Genomic DNA, 25,268 nt, shown 5'->3' on the forward strand with positions numbered 1-25,268 from the left:
CATGTTCACTATGATACATCACATGTTCACTATGATGCATCACTCTATAGCACCCCATGTTCACTATGATGCATCACTCTATAGCAGCACATGTTCACTATGGTGCATCACTCTATAGCACCCCATGTTCACTATGATGCATCACACGTACCCCTAACACTAACCTTACTAGCTGTTACCCTAGCAACTACCTTCCTATCGGCCATTGTTTTCAGTTCAGTTTGACCGTGGCATCGCCGGCTCCTCTGCTTCCTGAACTCAACACCCTCGGTGAAAAGAGAGCATCGCTCGAGACACTTCGGCGCTCAGAGTCATCATCCGAGTCGGACGCTCTGAGGAAGTTGTCAGGAATTCTGGGCCGGAATCATGTGTTCCGGTGAGGCTCCGATGCTCGGATGCCGTCCTGCCAAACGAACCAGACGGATCGGGTTAGAGATGACACCTGATTGACCAAATCACCTGTCACCCCGTCGGGCTGACCCCCTGGAGGGGGAGCAGGCTGCCGTCTCACAGTGTCGTGTGTGGAGCCAAAAGAGGGCCCGGAGCCGTCACAATAATAAATGACACGTCCTACCGTGGTTCTTGACCTGGGTTAAGAGGTGGGAGGTAGGGGTGGGGATATAGGGTTATGGTGAGGGCTGGTGGTTAGGGTTATGGTGAGGGCTGGTGGTTAGGGTTATGGTGAGGGTCTGGTGGTTAGGGTTATGGTGAGGGTCTGGTGGTTAGGGTTATGGTGAGGGTCTGGTGGTTAGGGTTAGGGTGAGGGCTGGTGGTTAGGGTTAGGGTGAGGGCTGGTGGTTAGGGTGAGGGTGAGGGCTGGTGGTTAGGGTTAGGGTTAGGGTGAGGGCTGGTGGTTAGGGTTATGGTGAGGGTCTGGTGGTTAGGGTTATAGTGAGGGTCTGGTGGTTAGGGTTAGGGTGAGGGCTGGTGGTTAGGGTTAGGGTGAGGGCTGGTGGTTAGGGTTAGGGTGAGGGCTGGTGGTTAGGGTTAGGGTGAGGGCTGGTGGTTAGGGTTAGGGTGAGGGCTGGTGGTTAGGGTTAGGGTGAGGGCTGGTGGTTAGGGTTAGGGTGAGGGCTGGTGGTTAGGGTTAGGGTTAGGGTGAGGGCTGGTGGTTAGGGTTAGGGTGAGGGCTGGTGGTTAGGGTTAGGGTTATGGTGAGGGCTGGTGGTTAGGGTTAGGGTGAGGGCTGGTGGTTAGGGTTAGGGTGAGGGCTGGTGGTTAGGGTTAGGGTGAGGGCTGGTGGTTAGGGTTAGGGTGAGGGCTGGTGGTTAGGGTTATGGTGAGGGCTGGTGGTTAGGGTTAGGGTGAGGGCTGGTGGTTAGGGTTAGGGTGAGGGCTGGTGGTTAGGGTTAGGGTGAGGGCTGGTGGTTAGGGTTAGGGTGAGGGCTGGTGGTTAGGGTTAGGGTGAGGGCTGGTGGTTAGGGTTAGGGTGAGGGCTGGTGGTTAGGGTTAGGGTGAGGGCTGGTGGTTAGGGTTAGGGTGAGGGTCTGGTGGTTAGGGTTAGGGTGAGGGCTGGTGGTTAGGGTTATGGTGAGGGCTGGTGGTTAGGGTTAGGGTGAGGGCTGGTGGTTAGGGTTATAGTGAGGGTCTGGTGGTTAGGGTTAGGGTGAGGGCTGGTGGTTCTTGACCTCTGTCAGTGGGAGGTAGGGGTGGGGATATAGGGTTAGGGTGAGGGCTGGTGGTTAGGGTTATAGTGAGGGTCTGGTGGTTAGGGTTAGGGTTATAGTGAGGGCTAGTGGTTAGGGTTATAGTGAGGGTCTGGTGGTTAGGGTTAGGGTGAGGGTCTGGTGGTTAGGGTTAGGGTGAGGGCTGGTGGTTAGGGTTAGGGTTATAGTGAGGGGCTGGTGGTTAGTGTTAGGGTGAGGGCCGGTGGTTCTTGACCTCTGTCAGTGGGAGGTAGGGGTGGGGATATAGGGTTAGGGTGAGGGTTGATGGATGGGAAGTTTTTGTCCGACAGCGCCTGACATTTGAAGCCCCTGCTAGAGGTCCCGCTGTGACGGCGCAGAAGATGTTCTAAAAATAGAAGAGTAAAATATTAATGGGGGGCTGTGGAGGGAGAACTAAGCACCGCCACCTTGGGATGAACCAGTAGTATATACATATAGTAGTAGTAGTATATATAGCTGATATACTGTATACAGTATATATATATACTATATATATATATATATATATGCATATGTATATATATTATTTCTGACAAGGTGTCTAAAAAGGTAGGGGTTAGAGTTCCCAGACGACACATTGCAAGCTTTCACCACCTACACCTAACCCTTTCACCCCCTACACCTAACCCTTTCACCCCCTACACCTAACCCTTTCACCACCTACACCTAACTCTTTCACCACCTACACCTAACCCTTTCACCCCCTACACCTAACCCTTTCACCACCTACACCTAACCCTTTCACCCCCTACACCAAACCCTTTCACCACCTACACCTAACCCTTTCACCACCTAGACCTAACCCTTTCACCACCTACACTAAACCATTTCACCACCTACACCTAACCCTTTCACCACCTACACCTAACCCTTTCACCACCTACACCTAACCCTTTCACCACCTACACCTAACCCTTTCACCACCTACACCTAACTCTTTCACCACCTACACCTAACCCTTTCACCACCTACACCTAACCCTTTCACCACCTAGACCTAACCCTTTCACCCCCTACACCTAACCCTTTCACCACCTACACCTAACCCTTTCACCACCTACACCTAACCCTTTCACCACCTACACCTAACCCTTTCACCACCTACACCTAACCCTTTCACCACCTGCACCTAACCCTTTCACCACCTACACCTAACCCTTTCACCACCTACACCTAACCCTTTCACCACCTAGACCTAACCCTTTCACCCCCTACACCAAACCCTTTCACCACCTACACCTAACCCTTTCACCACCTACACCAAACCCTTTCACCACCTACACCTAACCCTTTCACCACCTACACCTAACCCTTTCACCACACCTGCACCTAACCCTTTCACCACCTACACCTAACTCTTTCACCACCTACACCTAACCCTTTCACCACCTACACCTAACCCTTTCACCACCTACACCTAACCCTTTCACCACCTAGACCTAACCCTTTCACCACCTACACCAAACCCTTTCACCACCTACACCTAACCCTTTCACCACCTACACCTAACCCTTTCACCACCTACACCTAACCCTTTCACCACCTACACCTAACCCTTTCACCACCTACACCTAACCCTTTCACCACCTGCACCTAACCCTTTCACCACCTACACCAAACCCTTTCACCCCCTACACCAAACCCTTTCACAACACCTACACCTAACCATTTCACCACCTACACCTAACCCAGGTGAGTCTTGAGTCTCTTGCGGAAGCTGGGGAGAGACTGCGGTCCTGACATCAGCAGGGAGCGGGTTGGGACTTTGTTGTTTGACCTTTGGTTGGTCTCAGCGATGGCGGTGCCAGTGTCTCCAGCTGAGGTAATTGAGCGGAGCGCGCTCCAGCTGGGGGGTGTGTGGTCGGACTAACCCTAACCAGTAGCTCTGCCCATCTGCATGGATTATTGATTAGAATACAACCCATCCACTTGAATTAAGCACCGGTTGTCCTTACTGCACCATTAGCCTTTATTGCGTTGGCTCCTTATAGCAACATCAGCTCTAAGTGGAACCACCATTACCCCCTTTCCACCGACGCAAACCCGGTGCTGGTGCTGGGCTGATGCTTGTGCTAGAGCATACGACCTTGTTGTCCTAGCAACAGACCACTGTTGTTTTGTTTTCATTTCCATGTTGCTGCAGCCTCTCTTCTCGTCTTTTAAAAAAATGGAGATGGCGGAAAAACTTTTTCTATTAGGTAGCAGGTATGTCACGATAATCCTGCCCCCCAGTACTAGACGTCACTGGTTCTTGTTTCTGGACCAGCGTGGATTTGTTTTGCTGAGTTGGAACCTGTTTGTTTGTTTGTCCGGAGCCAGGATTATTCACGTGGAGAAGCCAAGAACCAGTTCGAGATAGGCACTGGCACCGAACCAGCACTGGAACTGGGATTGGTGGGAAAAAAAGGGTATATGTGAACACGTTGATTGTCTCCCAGATGTTTCCAGGTCCTAACGAGAGGGTCCCCAAGCTGTCCAAGAGACTTCCCTCCATCGTGGTGGAGCCCATGGACTCCTCGGAGGTGGAGAGTGGGGAGCTGCGCTGGCCCCCCGTTGAGACGCGCTCCCCGGAGACACAAGCCCCCAGACACGCGGTTCCACCCTCCGCCCAGACACCGTCAGGCCAGAGCCCCCCAGGCCAGACCCCTCCAGCCCAGACCCCAGGTGAGAGAGGGCAAGGCGCCCGACGGAGGGATGGAGAGATGAATGAGAGGGAAGTAAGTGGGAAATGAGGAAGACACCTGGAGAGGGAGGGAGGGAGAAAGAGAATGGGGGAGATAGAGATGGAGCCAGGGAAGGAGGGGAGGAGGAAGGAGGGAGGGAGAAAAAGATGGAAGGGAGGGATGCTTACATAGCTTACATGGTGCATTAGTTACGGTTGCTTCCTGGGGTTGGGTTAGTGTTCTGTTAGGTTAGGGTTCTGTTAGGTTAGTGTTCTGTTAGGTTAGGGTTCTGTTAGGTTAGGGTTCTGTTAGGTTAGGGTTCTGTTAGGCTAGTGTTCTGTTAGGTAAGGGTTCTGTTAGGCTAGTGCTCTGTTAGGTTAGTGTTCTGTTAGGTTAGGGTTCTGTTAGGTTAGGGTTCTGTTAGGTTAGTGTTCTGTTAGGTTAGGGTTCTGTTAGGTTAGGGTTCTGTTAGGTTAGTGTTCTGTTAGGTTATGGTTCTGTTAGGTTAGGGTTCTGTTAGGTTAGTGTTCTGTTAGGTTAGGGTTCTGTTAGGTTAGGGTTCTGTTAGGTTAGAGTTATGTTAGGTGAGGGTTTGGTTCCTGGGGTTAGGTTAGGGTTAGGGTTTGATTTCCGGGGGTTGGTTTCAGCATTAGGAATAACTGTCCGTGTGTCAGCAGAATGAACTCTTGTCTTCCAGGTGAAGCTGTGGTCGAGGGTCCAGATCCACCCGGGGAGGACCAGCAGCAGACAGACTGATCCCCTCAGACCTTTGAGCCCCACCAGACCATCAAACACACCTAACCCCGATCTCCTCAGAGCTTGGAGCCCCACCAGACCGTCAAACACACCTAACCCCGATCTCCTGAGACGTTTGAGCCCCACCAGACCATCAAACACACCTAACCCCGATCTCCTGAGACGTTTGAGCCCCACCAGACCATCAAACACACCTAAATACCTTCTCAGCTGGACCAGCAGACCATAACAAAACAAACACAGCGGATCACAACATAGCTGTGTTGTAAACGGATAAAATAGATCCATGCAACCTACTTTTATGTTAGGGTAAGGGGGAAAAAAGCCCTCCCTGCGAGGAGAAGAGAGTGGTTCCTCATCGTGCGCCACATTTCCATTAATTACTATTTCAAGTTTTATGAGAAGTTGACTTAAATACAGCCAAACTATCTCGGTCTGGTGGTCTGGCGGTCGGTGAAGGCGGTCAATCTTGCTGTTTGTAGGATAATTTCGTCTGTATGTTGTGACTTCACAGGGAATCTGACCCTGGTCCCAGAATCATGTTCTCATTACCTATGTATGGTCATCATTACCATGACACCATGCTGATTACAGCATCATCATCACTGTTACACCAGAGAGCCACTAGTGCCCCCAGGGTCAGGGTTAACCTAGTTAACTTAACCATAACCTAACCTAGGGTTAACCCTAACCCTAAGTCCCTCCCGTCCGCAGTCCTCCGTGGGACCAGATTTTTCAAGTCCAATTTTTTTATGAAGTTTAATTTCTGCCATTAGTTGCCCATATGAACTTTGTCAATTTTAAAGAGAATTTTGCAAGTCATGAAAGTCGCAGGTTTGCTGAAGAACAAGTTAAGTTACTTTGAGTTTGGTGTGAAGCGTGAGGGAAGCTAAAGTAGGAGATCCAGACCCAGGAGCAGATGCGTTGCTTGCTTGTGTCGCGGCACCAAACAACAGCACCAGTGTTGGCGTCAACTCCAGCGGCTCGGGGAGACAGCCGCTTTCAGAGAGAGAAAGTGATGCTGTCACTTAGCCGATTTTTGGGGTGTCTAAAATATTTTCACAGACTTATACTTAGCAACAGACTGCAATTGTCTTGTCTTGTCTTGGCAGGAAATCTATTTTAAATTGACAGACACCCTAAGTGTATTTCATCATGGCACAATTCAACAGGGACACACACACACATTATCACACGGCGAGCCGAGGAATCACATTCAGTTGTCACTCGTTGCTTAACGTCAACCCTAGCTAACACCACCACCTTCCCAGTACTCCCAGTACCTCTCCACACACGTGGTTCACCCGTCTAGTGAACGTCTCGTTCCACCAGAACAACCATGTGTGCCAAACGCAGGAGATCTCCAAACCACGTGTGGTTTGGGAACACATTTTCAACGTGTAATGATCATGTTTTAAAGGGATACCACACAGTTTATGAGGCTATATATTTTGTCAGTACTTTTCCGTACCAGTATGTCTACAGTGTTGACCGTACTACTGTCAAAGTGAATGTATCTATTTTAGCTGTTTCTCGAGATCTATGAGCAATAACTCTATAGACAGACTAAACGTTTTAGGAAAAAACATGTATTTGAATGTATAACCTTTGACAGACATTTGTATTTATTTATTTAACGATTAAATGCTTATAATATAAATATAAATATTCTCAAAAATACTTAGACCATGTTTTGATTACTTTAATGTTTCAGGTTTGAGTTGATAAAAACAAGACAAGAATTTCTCCACATGTAAAATTCTCAACACTTTATCTGTGCAGCAATTATGAACAAACACACTTACTTATTCCTTCCATATATCAGGAAGGTGTAGCAAGAAGCAAGGTGTAGCATGAAGGGTTAACAGGAAGGAAGGTGGGGGAGGTATGGCCTCAGGCAGCCACTACTGTCCAGTTGAATGACTCAATGATACAGAAATGTAGTGGTGACAATATGTCATTCAACATGATGGATGCGATAAGGGAGCTGGGTAAACAATGGTGAGTGCCTCTGGTAGGCTAAGGGGAGGGGGAGGGGGCAATCACCATGTCTCTATCTCTTGTTTCTACTTATATTATTCTATATCAAAGTATTTATATGGTAGCACTTAAAGAAGTTTGCTTTGCTTGTTTTATGAATATGTGAAGTCCAACGATTCAGGGTCGTTTATTTCCATCTCCGTTGCTAAATTAACTTATGTAGGCGATGTCAGCTAAATGAAAGTGATGCGATGGATGGAGAGGGGAGGGAGGGGGAGAGAGTGGGGGGGGGGGGGGTGGAGGGAGGGAGGGGGAGGATAAGGTTGGTTTTGATGATGTTGAAGTGTGTCGACCACTTTCATCTCCTCACCTGCAGGCTTCAAACGGGTCCTCTAACTTGATGGATAGTGGGAGAGAGGGGTATAGAGAGAGAGCGGGCGAGAGAGAGAGAGAGCGAGAGAGAGCTAAGTAGATGCTCCAGGGTGGTCGACTCAACCCCCCCCTGTGGAGGGGGGGGGTCACTGGGATCAATAGCAGCAGAGCCAGGCTGTTGGTCTGGGCGTAGCGTGGGTAGCTAGCAGGCTAACATCACATAGAGGAGGTTAGGATCCAAGTAAAAATACTATACAATCAAATACTATACAATCAAATATAGTGTATAATCAAATACTATACTAACAAATACTATACAATCAAATACTATACAATCAAATACATTTAAATACTATACAATCAAATATAACGTATGATCAAATACTATACTAACAAATAATATTTTATCAAATACTATAGAGTTAAATACATTTAAATAATATACAATCAAATAACGATGAAATACAATCAAACTTGCACTTAAAAACTGTACAATTAAATAATGTACAATCAATGTATATTTAGAAATGTATTTGTATCCAATATAGGACTACTATACTATATACAAAATAAATAAATACTATATAGGGGAGAGTGGGGTAAGCTGTGCCAGTGGGGAAATAGTGCCACCCCTTGTTAAAAACCATCGAAAAAATTGGTCATGTGACCACATATTTTTGAAGAGCCATCCATTGGATCCGTTTTTTTTGCCTTTCAAAAACAATTATAGACAAGTTTGAAAACATTTGACACATGTTTTAGTGCTTTAGTATGCTACACTATGAGTCTATACAGTTAGCACAACGGGCATATTTCCGTTGAACAGGGATTATCTTCCCGGATGAAGATTATGCCCCATCAATGGTAACAGACAGGCCAAACCCAGAAGAGTCCTCCACCAGTGCTGCTGCTGACCTGCCTGTACCATCACACAAGGAGCCAACCCATGCCACAGCAGGTCAAAGATCTGTCTGCCGGTGACTTTGTCATTGTGAGCTTTGCAGATAAAACTACAACCTATATTTACGTTGGATTGGTGGAGAAGGTTGATGATGCCTGTTGAGCTGAATCCCAGCTGGGTCTCAAATAACTACACTTCCCAGAGTGCACCAGCAGCAGCAAGCTGGCTGCTTGTGACCTAATCAAGTCATTGTCACTGAGTGGGAGCACCTGTGAAGACAAGGGTTCTCAGTCATTCAGGAGAACGAACTTCAGAGAGAAGACACGCTCCAAGTTCACTCATAGGTTCAGTCCAAAGACGCCAATGGTCGGTGAAAATGTTTATTTACTTTCATGGTGTTGAAATGCTGCTTAGTATGTATGATTTTGTGTTGAATTCAATTTAAAATGTTTAATTAAATGGCAACTTTTGTTCTCTGTCTTTAAAGGTTTACAACCTAATTATCTGGCAAATATACTGAATGGACCAATCAACTGACAAAGCCAAAAGAATAAAAGTGATTGAGTCGGAAATTGAGTTGTCCCTGTGTCCTTTGGATGTTGAAGAAGAGTAGGACTTGACAATGCCGACATCAGTGCAAAATTTCTAAGGCAAAGTTGTAAGAGGTCTGTGGATGGAAAGCCCATCTTCACATTTAAAGACAATCCCTAGAGGTGATGTGCGCCGAAATCTACCAACACCAAAAAAAACTTGGTGGTACAGCCAGAAGGGAGGAGAAGTTCATGTTCCCCTGCAGCATCGACAAGGGGAATGTTAAGTAGTAGGCCGGATCTGTGGTTTTCAGTCAATTAAGGCCTGATTTTGAATTTAATTTTGTTCTTGTTTTCTTTCTCATTTTGTTCTTTTGTTGTCTTCTTCTTGGTGTAGAAGAAAGGATGTTCAGCATTATCCTGGTTGGAACCCTATATTTACTTTAAATAAACCTTAAATTAGTCATTTTCTAATGGATTTGTCTTGCTTTTATATATAAAAATTAGTTTATGAGATATATATCAATGGCACAATTTACCCCAACGTATTCTCTCCAAAGGCACAACTTACCCCGCACCGGGGGCAAGTTGTGCCACGAGACCACTTTTTTTTCCCTGAAAGCTATATTTCTTAAACAGTTTATTTCAGATCCAAAGTTATTGTTGCCAGGGATGCACCACATCCTGAAATATACATACATATTTCATTTGGAGACATTACTGTCATGGCCTCACTTTAAAGTCACTTTGGGTAAAAAGTGGCACTACTCACCCCACTCTACTCACCCCACTACTATATATAATGTACAGTAAAATATTATACAATCAAATAATATACAATCAAATACAATAGTAGGCCTACACAATACAAAAAGTACACAATACCACACTACGAAATATAGTTGATATAGACCCTTAACTCTCTGTTTACACGATTAAACACGAAGAAATACAGACGATAGACGTTTGACTCTCTCTTTAATATATATATTATATTTTTTAGATTGAAAGGGGACATCGCCTCCCAGTGGAAGAGATGCACAACAGCACCCACACGGCGACCCAACAGCACCAAAGTATGCTCCAGGTGTTGTACAGGTCGGAAGACTGACTAAACTCACGAGTCTCACGACTAAAAGCTTTGTTTTGGTGCAGGACCACTATTGAGCCACCAGACACACAGTCTACTAGTTGTGCATTTAAATCACAAACAGAAAGGTAACCAGCAGTGTTTTTTTAATGATTAACTATTTAACTCCTCCTCTGGTACACGCACAGGTCGGAGTGGGGTCGTGTAATCCTATCATCGAATAGACGTGTTTTGTGTTAAAAAAAGATTTCTCAACAACAGCAGGGATCGCTCCACCCCGCGGTCTTATCTCGTCGGGGGTGAGGGGGTGAGGAGGGTGAAGAGAGTGAAAGCAGGTTGGTCGACCAGTTCGCTGCACGGAGGGCTTTGGAGAACTTGGGTCAACCTACTGCGGTGTCTCACAAGTAAGTAGATTGAAGCTAAACCCGTATGTGTGTCCATGCGTAGGTCTACATTGTGAATGCCTACATTGAATGCCCGGGGTGGGTTTGTAGGCTATATCTGTAAAGTTTGAGTTTTTACTATGCGTAACCTTTTACTTTTTTTACTTTTTTATTTAGTTTTACATGTATTTATCGTTGAAGCGAAGCCACTGTATGTCGCCTTGTGATTTGCTCCGTGGAGAGTAAAGCGTTTTCTTTTTACTCAATACAATTTAACTCGAAAGTGGACCGGTGAACTTCCTAATCTTTCATTTGTACTTTCGTATTTGATTACCTGCTCACCTGGGGGCGTGGCTCGGGGTGGACGGAGAGGCGATATTTATGTTCCGCTCACCTTGGTTTAGTTTGTTCAAAGTAAACGTTTTTATCAATGAAAGATGGAAATGTGAGTGTTTGTGTGTTTCCAGAATAATTATGAATTTTGATGTTCAAAATATTTGTAGTTGTTACTTGTTAGTGATTAGTTCTAGTAAATCACTAGAAAAAAAGCACAGTTAGGCCTACATGGACCTATGTTAACAATAGTTTATTGGAATATTAAATGGCAGGCTGTTCGGTGTGTTCCTCCGATAGACCGTTGTGATGATGGAGGGTTCTGGAGCGGGAGAAGGCTCCTCCGGTTTCCCCGACCCAGACCTGAGACCCCGTCCGAAGAGTCCTCCCGCAAAGTCGTTTGGACGCAGTAAGAACCGTCCAAGTATCATTTCAATGAAGTCATTCGCAGACCAAACTCACTTGTATGCTATACTGTACAGCTCAATGTGAAAAATGTTGACTTATTAATTAATTAATACTTATTAATTAATTAATATATTTTTTTAACTTATACTTATTAATTAATTAATATTTATGTTTTATATTTATATATATTACTTGTTTACTTGCATATATTTATGTATATTTATATTGTTTGCCTGATAAGGAGCATTAACAATTAGTTTGTTGCTATGGTAACTGACAGTGAGCCGATCTATCTAGTCAGTTATCAAGAATAACACGTTCTAGTTAAACCTCTTCATGCATGCTTTCCGGTAAACTACTTGGAAAACCGAAGGAGGCCACACAGGTTGGACCTGAGTCACCAGCTGGTCCTTGGAAAACGTACATGCAGACGAAGTCAGATAGACTTAGACAGAATGCCTTTCTGTTTCCCAGGCTTGAGTGGCGATTCTACCATGACATCCCCTTTGAAGACCATCAGTGGATTGTTCCAGAAGAAAGAAGATGGAGGGACCGGGGAGACGCAGGGCAAAGGACTCAAACATTCCATAACATTCCCAAGTAAGATATTCTAGAAAAAACGTTATTGAACACTCTAGTCTCCTTTTTATAACTATTGTATTACATTTGAGAACACTCTAGTATCGCATAACCTTGTGGAACACCAGTATAGCGTTGTGGAACACCAGTATAGCGTTGTGGAACACCAGTATAGTGTTGTGGAACACCAGTATAACGTTGTGGAACACCAGTATAACGTTGTGGAACACCAGTATAACGTTCTGGAACACCAGTATTACGTTCTGGAACACTAATATAACCTTCTGGAACACTAATATAACATTCTAGAACACCAGTTTACCCTTCTGGAACACTAATATAAAGTTCTGGAACACCAGTGTAACGTTCTAGAACACCAGTAGAACTGTTGGAACTCACTATAGGATGACTATGAGAATAAGTGCTGAAGGATAAATGAACGATGGATGGATGGACGATGAAGTGACCGGTGGTTTCCCCGTGTTGTGTAGCGATGGCGTCTCCAGATGGGTTGTTCAGCATGAATTCCATACGCCGCAGCCTGCGGATAAGCAAGAAAGACAAAGAGAAGGAGCAGAAGAAGGAGAAGGAGCGGGAAGGGGAGGTGCCAGAGCTCCCAGAGAAGGAGGAGGAGGAGGAGAAGAAGGAGGTGGTTGACCGAAGGGAGGAGATATCCGAGTTCTACACACTTCCCGAGCTCCTCTCTACCCCCCTGTCAGGTACGGTTCTAAAGGTGTACTTCCCGTCAGGTACGGTTCTAAAGGTGTACTTCCTGTCAGGTACGGTTCTAAAGGTGTACTTCCCGTCAGGTACGGTTCTAAAGGTGTACTTCCTGTCAGGTACGGTTCTAAAGGTTCTAAAGGTGTACTTCCTGTCAGGTACGGTTCTAAAGGTGTACTTCCTGTCAGCTATGGTTCTAAAGGTTCTAAAGGTGTACTTCCTGTCAGGTACGGTTCTAAAGGTGTACTTCCTGTCAGCTATGGTTCTAAAGGTTCTAAAGGTGTACTTCCTGTCAGGTACGGTTCTAAAGGTGTGCTTCCTGTCAGGTACGGTTCTAAAGGTCAGTGGCCTTTGTACCCGCTCACTGTGGGTCCAAAAGGTTCTTCCACTCGTTGTGGGGCCAACTCGGTGATGACAGTGCTTGAACGAGAGATTAAACTGAATAAAGTAAAATTCCCTACATTGTGACATTGTAAGCTACATAGCTACACTTGGCTGATGTTAAGAACCCCATTAATAATGCTGTGGCTAATAGTTAGCCAATAATACTGTTGGAAGACAATTAGCTAACTAAGCCTAGCCTAATTACTAAAATCGCTAATGTAAATCCCAAATTCCAGTTTCCCATGGGGAGAGACCAGACCCACTCTGTGAGGGTGTGGTGCTTGAACTTCCTACTGTTATTTGTATCTACAAGTCCTGTTTAGCCAACAACAGGCTGACAGTAAGGGATAGTCTCAGTTTACAAGACACACACACACACACACACACACACACACACACACACACACACACACACACACACACACACACACACACACACACACACACACACACACACACACACACACACACTCTAAACCTGTTGTATTGTACATTGAAGCAAATGGAAACAGTTTGGCCCTGGTTAGTAGTACTAAGTATAGTATCGATCGAGTAGAGGATATAGTATATAGACTAGAGGATAACGTATATAGAGTAGAGGATATTAGGAGTATGGAGAGTGTATATATAGTATTAAGAGTATATAGTATTTAGAGTTTGGAGGAGAGTTTAGAGTAGGGCTTATGGAGTTTATACAGCATATACAGAGTATATCTAATATATAGATTAGACTAGAGTTTATAGAGTAGTGTGGCGAGTAGAGTTTATGGAGTAGACGGAGAATAGTTTATAAATTAAAGAGAGTATACTATTAGAGTTGGCCTTTTCTGGCCTGAGATGAACAAAACCTGAGAGAACCTGCTGGTTCTTTAGCTCATATTCTCTCTCTTTCTCCCTTCTCTCCTGCCTATCTCCTCTCTCCTCCTATCTGCTCCTGTCCTCCTTTCTGCCCCTCTCTTCTCTGTCCCTGCCTCTTTCCTCCCTCCTCATCCCCACCTGTCTCCTCCCACTCCTCTCTGCTCCTATCTACCTCTGCTCCTCTCCGCTCTTCCCCTCTCCTCTTTCCTCCTGCTTCCTCACTCCTCCTCTCTCCTCCTCTCTATCCTATCTGCTCCCCTCTCCGTCTCTTCTCTCTGCTCCTCTCTCCTATCCTCCTCTCCTCCTTCCTCTTTTATTTTCTCCTCTCTGCTCTCTTTCATCCTCCTATCTTCTTCTCCTCTATGCACCTCCTCCTCTTTGCTCCGCTCTCCTCCTCCTCTGCGCCTCCTCCTCTCGGCATCCTCTGCTCCTCTCCAGTGATGGAGATCAACAAGCTGATTGAGAAGGAGATCCTGGAGGAGGCTCACCTCAACCTCCTGTCTCTGCGGCAGGACTTCCAGGAGGCGCAGCGCGGGGAGGAGAAGGGCTCCACGGCGCTGTGCATGAAGGAGAAGGACCTGCACCTCCTCTACAGGGAGCTCCGGGACAAGGTGACGGCCGTCGTGCGCGACTCCAGCGACCCGCGCCTCCTGGTGGCCGTGGCCCGCATCGTGCAGGAGGAGGAGCGGCGGGAGGGGCAGCCGGGAGGTCTGACGACGACAGCGGCGGGGGGCTGGAGGGAGGTATGGAGGGAGGCGGTGGCGGAGGGGGTCCGGGCCACGGTGGCCAGGGTGCCCCTGGAGGGTCCGGATCAGAACCCCGCCTGGCTGGGCGTGCACCTGGGCCTGCTGGGTCAGACCCTGGTGCGGGACCTGGAGAAGGTGAGGACGGACCTGCGGTGGTCCTACCCGCCCAGCTTCGAGGTGTTCGGCGCCTACGTCGGGGCGCACCGCGCGGCGGTGGGGCAGCACGTCGCGAGGCTCCGGCAGCGGGCGGCGGAGCTGAAGGATCTCCACGCCCTGCTGGACTGGGTCCTGAACTCCTACCAGAGGTACGGCCCGCTACTCCCTCGTCCCCTTAAGAGGCTCACCACCCTACAGACGTGAGGTCTGACACCGTTAACAGCGTTGGGGCAAACGTGGCAGTGCTTTTATTTTGGAAAAACCTTCCTTTCAGTGAGAAGATCATGGGTAGCCCCTGCCTCCTTCCAGAGATGCAGTCTGAGAGCACTGAGCTGGTCCTGGACGAGGCCTTCCTCGATCAGCTCAGGGACCAGTACTGCAGCCGGCTCCAGGTGGGCTCTGATCATCTGTGTAGTGCCACGGTTGTCCTCCAGGGGGCAGCAATGGCTTTGCTTTTCCTCCCGTTAGTCATTTGGCACAGTTGGCTTTTTGGACCCAAATGTTTGTTTGTCTGCTAAATGCCCTGAATGTAACATAACGTTGAAATTATTATCTTATTTATTTGGATAAAAGTGTCTGATAAATAAAACTGTTCTCCAGTTAACGTGACTCACTCCCGGGGCGAATATAAATAACATTCATTTGAACAGTAAAGTTATAGTTCTAACGTGGATATGTTATCACATATGTAATCCATACTTTTCTGTTTCCACTGTCCATTAGATCGACTTGAGATTTTCACTTGGGAAAATCATAGAAATGGAAGACGAGTTTTGGAATGAGAAGAACTCCTACGAATTAAAAGAGGGATTCCTCAGTTCTCCGAGCGAACTGGACATCCGGACGGTAGGCTGAGTCACCAACCCCAGCAGCAGCAGCAGCATGTTGTTGTGCCAGTGTAGGGTTAACACCCCCCCCTGCGCCTTTCAGAGACTCCAGGGGATAGTCACTGCTGCAAGACGCGTGGACGGCCGTCTGGAACTGAAAGCCATCCGCTCTTGTTGTGAAGAGTTGAAACTATTTCCCAAGAGGTAAAATGAAGCAGCAACACTGTTCATTTGTGTCGTTGTTATTTACAGAATAATGATTAGGTAATCCTAGACAAACACAAACACGCTTGTTGTGTAAGTGAAAGTGGAGGGGATGAGCCGTTGCGTGCAAGGAGGAAGTGAAAGTGGAAGGTCGAGTGAGCCATCTCGTGACGGGGAGGAAGAGGTCACAAGGGGGGATTTCACACCAGAAACATTGCTACCGTCTATCAAATATCATAACATGAAAACAGACTTTCCATTTTCTCGCAACCAGACAAGTCAGACATAACAGAGAGGTCTTTTAAGGCCAGGCCTTGCTCGAAAAAGAGGAAGTTTGATCTCAAGCAATTCTTGCCTGGTAAAGTAAATGTTAATAATAAAAAAAAAGAGTTAAGGAGCAGGTAGGGGTTCGTTAGCCAGTACAGAGACAGGTCATTAAGGAGCAGGTAGGGGTCAGACAGTACAGAGACAGGTCATTAAGGAGCAGGTAGGGGTCAGACAGTACACAGACAGGTCATTAAGGAGCAGCTAGGGGTTAGACAGTACACAGACAGGTCATTAAGGAGCAGGTAGGGGTTAGACAGTACAGAGACAGGTCATTAAGGAGCAGGTAGGGGTTAGACAGTACAGAGACAGGTTACGTGTTACGAGTGTTCGAATTCCATCTGTAACAGGCGCTCACTGGCTCTCTACGATGAATATGTGGCTCAAGAAGATCTCCTGATAGCTGAACCCCAGACCCGAGTAGTCTAGATGGCCTGGTTTGTTTATGAATCTGTGTGCTCAACTCTATCTCCTGCTGTGTTTCCTGTGCAGGTTTGAGGAGGCGTTGATGAGCTGCTGTAGCTCAGCTGAGGTTAAGACGTTAAGCCCCACGTACCTCGTCACCTCCATCAACACCTTCATCGCCGTCAAGTAAGCAACCACTTGCTTAGCCACACTACCACAGTGAGCACCTCCTCCACCACCAGCGTCAGACTACAGTAAATCACTCCATTTCCTGTAAACCGGGCTGTGAGTCCTCCTCTGGGACCCGGCCCAACCACTGCCTGGCAACCCGCCAACCTGCCAATGGCCTCAGATAACCCTTTCAATACCAAAGCCTTACCCTGAACACAGACTAACTAGCCCTGAACACAGACTAACTAACCCTGAACACAGACTTAACTAACCCTGAACACAGACTAACTAACCCTGAACACAGACTAACTCACCCTGAACACAGACTAACTAACCCTGAACACAGACTAACTAACCCTGAACAGAGACTAACTAGCCCTGAACACAGACTAACTAACCCTGAACACAGACTAACTAACCCTGAACACAGACTAACTAACCCTGAACACCGACTAACTAACCCTGAACACCGACTAACTAACCCTGAACACCGACTAACTAACCCTGAACACAGACTAACTAACCCTGAACACAGACTAACTAACCCTGAACACAGACTAACTAACCGTGGACACAGACTAACTAACCGTGGACACAGACTAACTAACCCTGAACACAGACTTAACTAACCCTGAACACAGACTTAACTAACCCTGAACACAGACTAACTAACCCTGAACACAGACTAACTAACCCTGAACACAGACTAACTAACCCTGAACACAGACTTAACTAACCCTGAACACAGACTTAACTAACCCTGAACACAGACTAACTAACCCTGGACACAGACTAACTAACCCTGAACACAGACTAACTAACCCTGAACACCGACTAACTAACCCTGAACACCGACTAACTAACCCTGAACACCGACTAACTAACCCTGAACACAGACTAACTAACCCTGAACAGAGACTTAACTAACCCTGAACAGAGACTAACTAACCCTGAACACAGACGAACTAACCCTGAACACAGACTAACTAACCCTGAACACAGACTAACTAACCCTGAACACAGACTAACTAACCCTGAACACAGACTAACTAACCCTGAACAGAGACTAACTAACCCTGAACACAGACTAACTAACCCTGAACACAGACTAACTAACCCTGAACAGAGACTTAACTAACCCTGAACACAGACTAACTAACCCTGAACACAGACTAACTAACCCTGAACACAGACTAACTAACCCTGAACACAGACTAACTAACCCTGAACACAGACTAACTAACCCTGGACACAGACTAACTAACCCTGAACAGAGACTAACTAACCCTGAACACAGACTAACTAACCCTGAACACAGACTAACTAACCCTGAACACAGACTAACTAACCCTGAACACAGACTAACTAACCCTGAACACAGACTAACTAACCCTGAACACAGACTAACTAACCCTGAACACAGACTAACTAACCCTGGACACAGACTAACTAACCCTGAACAGAGACTAACTAACCCTGAACACAGACTAACTAACCCTGGACACAGACTAACTAACCCTGAACAGAGACTAACTAACCCTGAACACAGACTAACTAACCCTGAACACAGACTAACTAACCGTGGACACAGACTAACTAACCGTGGACACAGACTAACTAACCGTGGACACAGACTAACTAACCGTGGACACAGACTAACTAACCCTGAACACAGACTAACTAACCCTGAACACAGACTAACTAGCCCTGAACACAGACTAACTAGCCCTGAACACAGACTAACTAGCCCTGAACAGAGACTAACTAACCCTGAACAGAGACTAACTAACCCTGAACACAGACTAACTAACCCTGAACAGAGACCAGTCTAATCCCGTGATTAGGGTGTGCTCACCCATATGGTTTGTAAACAGCGGGTCACTTGTTGAGTTGATTTAAAGATATTCTTTTATTCAACATTATTTAGCGCTTCATATCATTGAGGATGTGACCGTTGTCCCTCAGGCAGCACATGGAGCAGTACAGAGCCAGCTGCCCCGGGCCGGTGGCTGAGTTCAGCCAGGAGGTGGACTCCCTGCTGGGGAGGCTGGCCCTAACCCTGGAGGACCAGTACAAGACCGACATCAAGGTGGAGAGGAACCCCAGCCTTTACCCTAACCCTAACAATAACCCTTCACATAACCCTAACCCTAACCCCACCACTCGCCCTTCACCCTAACCCTAACCCTTTACCCTAACCCTAACCCTAACCCCACCACTCGCCCTTCACCCTAACCCTAACCCTTTACCCTAACCCTAACCCCACCACTAACCCTTCACCCTAACCCTAACCCTTTACCCTAACCCTAACCCCACCACTAACCCTTCACCCTAACCCTAAACCTTTACCCTAACCCTTCACCCTAACCCTAACCTTAACCCCACCACTCGCCCTTAACCCTAACCCTAACCCTTTACCCTAACCTTAACCCTACCACTAACCCTTTACCCTAACCCTTCACCCTAACCCTTTACCCTAACCCTAACCTTAACCCTACCACTAACCCTTTACCCTAACCCTTCACCCTAACCCTAACCCTAACCCTTTACCCTAACCCTAACCTTAACCCTACCACTAACCCTTTACCCTAACCCCACCACTAACCCTTCACCCTAGCCCTTTACCCTAACCCTTTACCCTAACCTTAACCCTACCACTAACCCTTTACCCTAACCCTTCACCCTAACCCTTTACCCTAACCCTTCACCCTAACCCTAACCCTTTACCCTAACCCTAACCCTACCACTAAACCTTTACCCTAACCCTTTACCCTAACCCTTTACCCAAACCATTTACCATAACCCTAACCTTAACCTTACCACTAACCCTTTACCCTAACCCTTTACCCTATCCCTCCAAAAATCTTATTTTAGATGAATAATCCAAACCCTGTGACTGGACTATTTTAAGTCTGGGAGAACGTTAAGGCTGACCCTCTCTGTGCTGTTGGGTCGGTTGGTTTGGTGACATGCTGCTGTCCGACCAATGAGAACCCTTCACCCTAAACCCTAAGACCAATGAGAACCCTTCACCCTAAACCCTAAGACCTCTGTGGTGCCCTGCAGCCCTACATGAGGAGGATGATGAGCAGGAAGTGGATGACCAACGACGAAGACTTCCAGAAGCTTCAGAGACGGACGGAGCAGCTCTCAGACCAGTGCTCCCAGATGAGGCCTCCCACTGTCCAGGTGAGGTCACTGCTGGGTTACACCACCACCACCACTTCAACTACACCACCACTACTACACTACAACTACACCACCACCACCACTACAACTACACCACCACCACCACTTCAACTACACCACCACCACTACACTACACCACCACCACCACTTCAACTACACCACCACCACTACACTACAACTACACCACCACCACAACTACACCACCACAACTACACCACCACCACCACTACTACACCACCACCACAACTACACCACCACCACAACTACACCACCACTACTATACTACAACTACACCACCACTACTACACTACAACTACACCACCACCACAACTACTACACCACCACCACAACTACACCACCACTATTACACTACAACTACACCACCACTACTACACTACAACTACACCACCACCACTACAACTACACCACCACCACCACTACTACACCACCACCACAACTACACCACCACTATTACACTACAACTACACCACCACCACTACACTACAACTACACCACCACCACTACACTACAACTACACCACCACTACTACACTACAACTACACCACCACCACTACACTACAACTACACCACCACCACTACAACTACACCACCACTATTACACTACAACTACACCACCACTACTACACTACAACTACACCACCACTACACTACAACTACACCACCACTACTACACTACAACTACACCACCACTACTACACTACAACTACACCACCACCACTACACTACAACAGATCCCAGATGAGGCCTCCCACTGTCTAGGTGAGGTCCCTGCTACGGATGTGAATAACTGTGGTATGAACGAATAATCGATTATTCGATGTGTGCCGACATTCACAAAGGCAGCCATGGATCATCGGCAAGAAATCACTTAATATCTTAAACGCAAAAAAACAAACTTTAACAGTGATCAGTGTTTGTGTTGTATGCATATATATATATATTAATATTATGCTTGTGTATTGTGTATATTGTTTTTCTGTACATCATTAATAATAATAATAAAAAAAAAACTAATTGTGCAAACTAATAGTACTAATAGTACAGAACCAACATTAGTTCTGTCCGTTAATTCTTGTTTATTTGAATGGGAAAAAATGTTAACGGTCCAAATGTAAGAAATCGGCTTTGACCCTCGGGAACGAATAATCGAATATTCTGACCCATCCCAGTCCCTGCTGGATGAAACACAGTAAGTCAGACTTGGGGGTCGGCTTAGCTCAGTTGGTAGAGCAAGTTGACTTGTGTAACCTGAAGGTTGCTGGTTCGATCCCCGGCTCCTCCACGCTCCTAGGGTGTGGAGGTGTCCCTGAGCGAGGCGCCTCTAACCCTGACTGCTCCAGACTGCCTCCTCACGCCCTGACTGTCGCCCTGCGTGGCTCCTGACTCCGCCGTCGGTGTGTCGGTGTGTGCATTATCCGTGACTCGCTTTGGCTTGAAGCCACGGTATCAAGATCAGAAGGAACAGCGCTGACATCCCCCCGAGGGCGACCGTCCCTTCCTGTTTCCTCGCTCTGCTCACACAATGCCCTCACTTCACACCTACTTACTGGCAAACAGGAATTTCCAGTGAATTTCCTTCCATAGCCCTTATTGTCTCTAAGAGAGGAACGTGGCTGGGGATACATGGACAGGAAGTGGTGGATGTGGTGGATGGCGTTGGTTTGACCCGTGGGTCAGTTGACCCATGTTCGTTCTTCCTGTTGTCCTGATGTGCCGCCAGGCGCTGGTGGACCGCCTGCACCACCACACGGTGAAGGAGTACGTCTCCCAGCTCATGAAGAACTCCTACTCCTGCAAGAGCAGGAAGCATCAGAAGGGGGCGGAGAAGCTACGGCGGCAGTGGGCGGAGCTCCGGAACCTGTTTATCGATATGGTAAGAGCGCGCTGTGCTAATCCACGCGACGATGCCGTACACTTAGCTAGGGCTGGGCGATTAATCGAATTTTGATCGCGATTTCAGAGTGAAACGATCACCAAACTAATATAATCGAGTTGAAACGATTTATAGATTTAATTTTTTTTAATAGAAATTGCAGAACAGCTGGATTCATATCTGGACTTTTTTTTCTATTTGACCATTTTGTGTATATTTTTAAGGGGAAATTTCAACGTTCTCATTTACAAAGTGTTTTTTTTTTTTGGAGAGAAATTATGAATAAATGCATCATGTTTTCCAACTCAAAAATAATCGTTTGAATAATCAAGATTTCAATATTGACCAAAATAATCGTGATTATGATTTTTTCCGTAATCAAGCAGCCCTACACTTAACTACAACGAGGATAAGCTACCCTACCCCACTACGTTACACAACACTACCATACACTGCCCTACAACTACACCACCACTACTATACTACAACTACACCACCACTACTACACTACAACTACACCACCACTACTACACTACAACTACACCACCACCACTACTACACTACAACTACACCACCACTACTACACTACAACTACACCACCACCACTACACTACAACTACACCACCACTACTACACTACAACTACACCACCACTACTACACTACAACTACACCACCACTACTACACTACAACTACACCACCACCACAACTACACCACCACTACTACACTACAACTACACCACCACTACTACACTACAACTACACCACCACCACTACACTACAACTACACCACCACCACTACACTACAACTACACCACCACCACCACTACACTACAACTACACCACCACCACTACTACACTACAACTACACCACCACCACCACTACACTACAACTACACCACCACCACTACTACACTACAACTACACCACCACTACTACACTACAACTACACCACCACCACTACTACACTACAACTACACCACCACTACTACACTACAACTACACCACCACCACAACTATACTACAACTACACCACCACTACTACACTACAACTACACCACCACCACAACTACACCACCACTACTACACTACAACTACACCACCACTACTATACTACAACTACACCACCACTACTATACTGCAACTACACCACCACCACAACTACACCACCACTACTACACTACAACTACACCACCACTACTATACTACAACTACACCACCACTACTATACTACAACTACACCACCACTACTATACTGCAACTACACCAGTACAACTACACCACTACAACTACACCACCACTACACTACTTTTTTTCTTTTATTAGAAGTCCACACATGAGTGGCTCCACCCCCTGGGGGACCATCTCAGTGACATCATCGGACCGTTGGACAAGAGGGACATCAAGCACCACCTGCACCCTCTGGTGGAGCAGTACCCGGACCTGAGGTGAGTCCGGGTTAGAGGTCACAAAGGCCACAAACTACCGCAAATCAACTCCATGGGCCCTAGTTAGACGGTCTAAAACGCAGACGTGAAGCGCAAAGTCAAAGTAGCTTTGTGGGCGGTTCTACGGCGCTGTTGCTAATTATGACGGCGAGATGAATGAGCTTTGTGCCCGACGCAAATCTAAAATGGGGTTGGGCTGAAACCCGTAGGTGTGTTTTGGGGCGTAACGTGCAATCGACCAATGAGAGTGCCATCTCCCATCCCCTTTAAGACCCAGCGCATTTGACTTGACGAGTTGATATTTTGACAGCGCGTTTGCATTCTCCGCTGAGACAGATGCATGACCACATGAATTTCAAACTTCAAATGGCTCAGTTTATGGCCAAATAATAGGCCTAATTCCTAATATACATCGCCATGGACTGTATTATGTGTTACATGTTTAGTTTGCGTGTGCTTAAACAGATGGGAAGCATCACCCGCATTCATTCATTCTTTTAAACACTCACTCGTGGTAAAACTGTTTTCTCACGATCAAATCTTCATCAATCCCGAAAGATATGGGCTTGTAAACGATGTCTGTGTCAAGAAAATATGTGTTTGCTGTACGGTGTTTGCAGATGCATTGATTTAAAAGTATAACTTACCGCTGTATCAGCTGTTACACAAGATTTTAAAACAAGATTTTGTTTTGGGAGGCTGGAATATACTTTGTTCGAGTTTATTATTGTTATCATTATTATTATTATTATTATTATTTAAACACATGGCATAGCCTACTCTACTGTGTTCATTCATGCAGCCCCTATGGAAAAAAAATGTTACCACAATCTATGCTATTTCTATGCAGTTTCACTCAGATGAACAATCGTTCATCTGAGACATCATAATATTTAAATCAGCCTAATCGTTTGTTTGTGCTGTGTATAGCCTGCGTGTGTGTGTAAGCGTATGTTGCAGTTGGAATGCTGCCATGGCATGTCAAAATAGCAACACCAACTGCACTATCCGCCACTGACTTTAGATATTTTAGGTATTTCCCGGTCAGTTGCGCAATTGTATTGGCGCAATGTTTAGATGGGTGAAATAGCACAAAGTATCATTTGCGCCGGGAACACGCCCCTGCTTTTCGCCGACATGCCTCTCCAGGCGCAAGTGCCTGGTTGCTGCGGGGGAAAATCAGCTTTGCGCCGGGTGCAAACTAGCAACGACACATGCGTCGGTGCAGAAAGTCAATTGCGCCGGCCGCAAGATAGGGCCCCATATCTCCATGGAGATGAGCGGTTCATATATAGGGTCATACCTGTAGTTGAGGTTAGGGATATTACAGTGGAAATATGTCATAGTCACTGTGGTCTGTGGTTGGTTCAAACTGGTTCTGATTCTCAGAGAGAAGCATCTCGCTGCTGACCTGTACTTCTTACGTCTCTAACTGGTTCTAGCTGGTTCCTAACTGGTCCCTCCTGGTTCCTAGGGAGAAGCATCTGGCCGCCGTCCTCTACTTCCGTGGTCTGACGCGGGGCCGCGAGCGGCAGGCCGTGCTGCAGCACTTCACCAAGCTGCAGAAGACGGCGGCTCGCCGGGCGGACGGGGCCGGCAGCCAGAGTCTGTTCAGAGACATTCAGCCTGCAGGGAACCCAGGCTGGCGGGCCCAGCTGCCCTTCAGCTGCATGTGCGCCCACAGCTAACCCACAACCAGACCCACACCCACAACCAGACCCAGACCCACACCCACAACCAGACCCACAACCAGACCCACAACCAGACCCACACCCACAACCAGACCCAGACCCACACCCACAACCAGACCCACAACCAGACCCACAACCAGACCCAGACCCACACCCACAACCAGACCCAGACCCACACCCACAACCAGACCCAGACCCAGACCCACAACCAGACCCACACCCACAACCAGACCCACAACCAGACCCACACCCACAACCAGACCCAGACCCACAACCAGACCCACACCCACAACCAGACCCAGACCCACAACCAGACCCAGACCCACAACCAGACCCACACCCACAACCAGACCCACAACCAGACCCAGACCCACAACCAGACCCAGACCCACAACCAGACCCAGACCCACAACCAGCCCCAGACCCACACCCACAACCAGACCCACAACCAGACCCACACCCACAACCAGACCCACAACCAGACCCAGACCCACAACCAGCCCAGACCACCCCTACTTCATTACAACTACACCACCACTACAATACTACACCTACACCACCACTACACTACACCACCACTACAATGCTAGA

The 25,268-nt window shown here is 47.1% G+C and overlaps 1 protein-coding gene across 3 annotated transcripts; it reads left to right on the forward strand.

The window, feature by feature from the left end:
• The first annotated feature begins 10,237 nt into the window (after window positions 1–10,237).
• On the forward strand, window positions 10,238–24,766 carry exoc3l4 (exocyst complex component 3-like 4). Of its 3 annotated transcripts, XM_084482312.1 has the most exons (15): window positions 10,238–10,362; window positions 10,975–11,083; window positions 11,557–11,682; window positions 12,153–12,380; window positions 14,062–14,674; window positions 14,800–14,917; window positions 15,249–15,371; window positions 15,456–15,556; window positions 16,373–16,471; window positions 18,422–18,545; window positions 19,523–19,645; window positions 21,387–21,539; window positions 22,865–22,986; window positions 24,461–24,687; window positions 24,748–24,766. In XM_084482312.1, exons 2-14 carry the CDS (start codon window positions 10,984–10,986, stop codon window positions 24,672–24,674), a joined length of 2,244 nt encoding a protein of 747 aa, XP_084338438.1. In that variant the 5' UTR covers window positions 10,238–10,362; window positions 10,975–10,983; the 3' UTR covers window positions 24,675–24,687; window positions 24,748–24,766. The 3 variants fall into 3 exon arrangements, with proteins under 3 accessions (XP_084338438.1, XP_084338437.1, XP_084338439.1); XM_084482311.1 differs by lacking the exon at window positions 24,748–24,766 and having other exon boundaries at window positions 24,461–24,732; XM_084482313.1 differs by lacking the exons at window positions 11,557–11,682; window positions 24,748–24,766 and having other exon boundaries at window positions 24,461–24,732.
• Window positions 24,767–25,268: the final 502 nt, after the last annotated feature.

Source organism: Micromesistius poutassou, assembly GCF_964030765.1.
Source record: "Micromesistius poutassou genome assembly, chromosome: 17".
NCBI classification, from domain to species: Eukaryota; Metazoa; Chordata; class Actinopteri; order Gadiformes; family Gadidae; genus Micromesistius; species Micromesistius poutassou.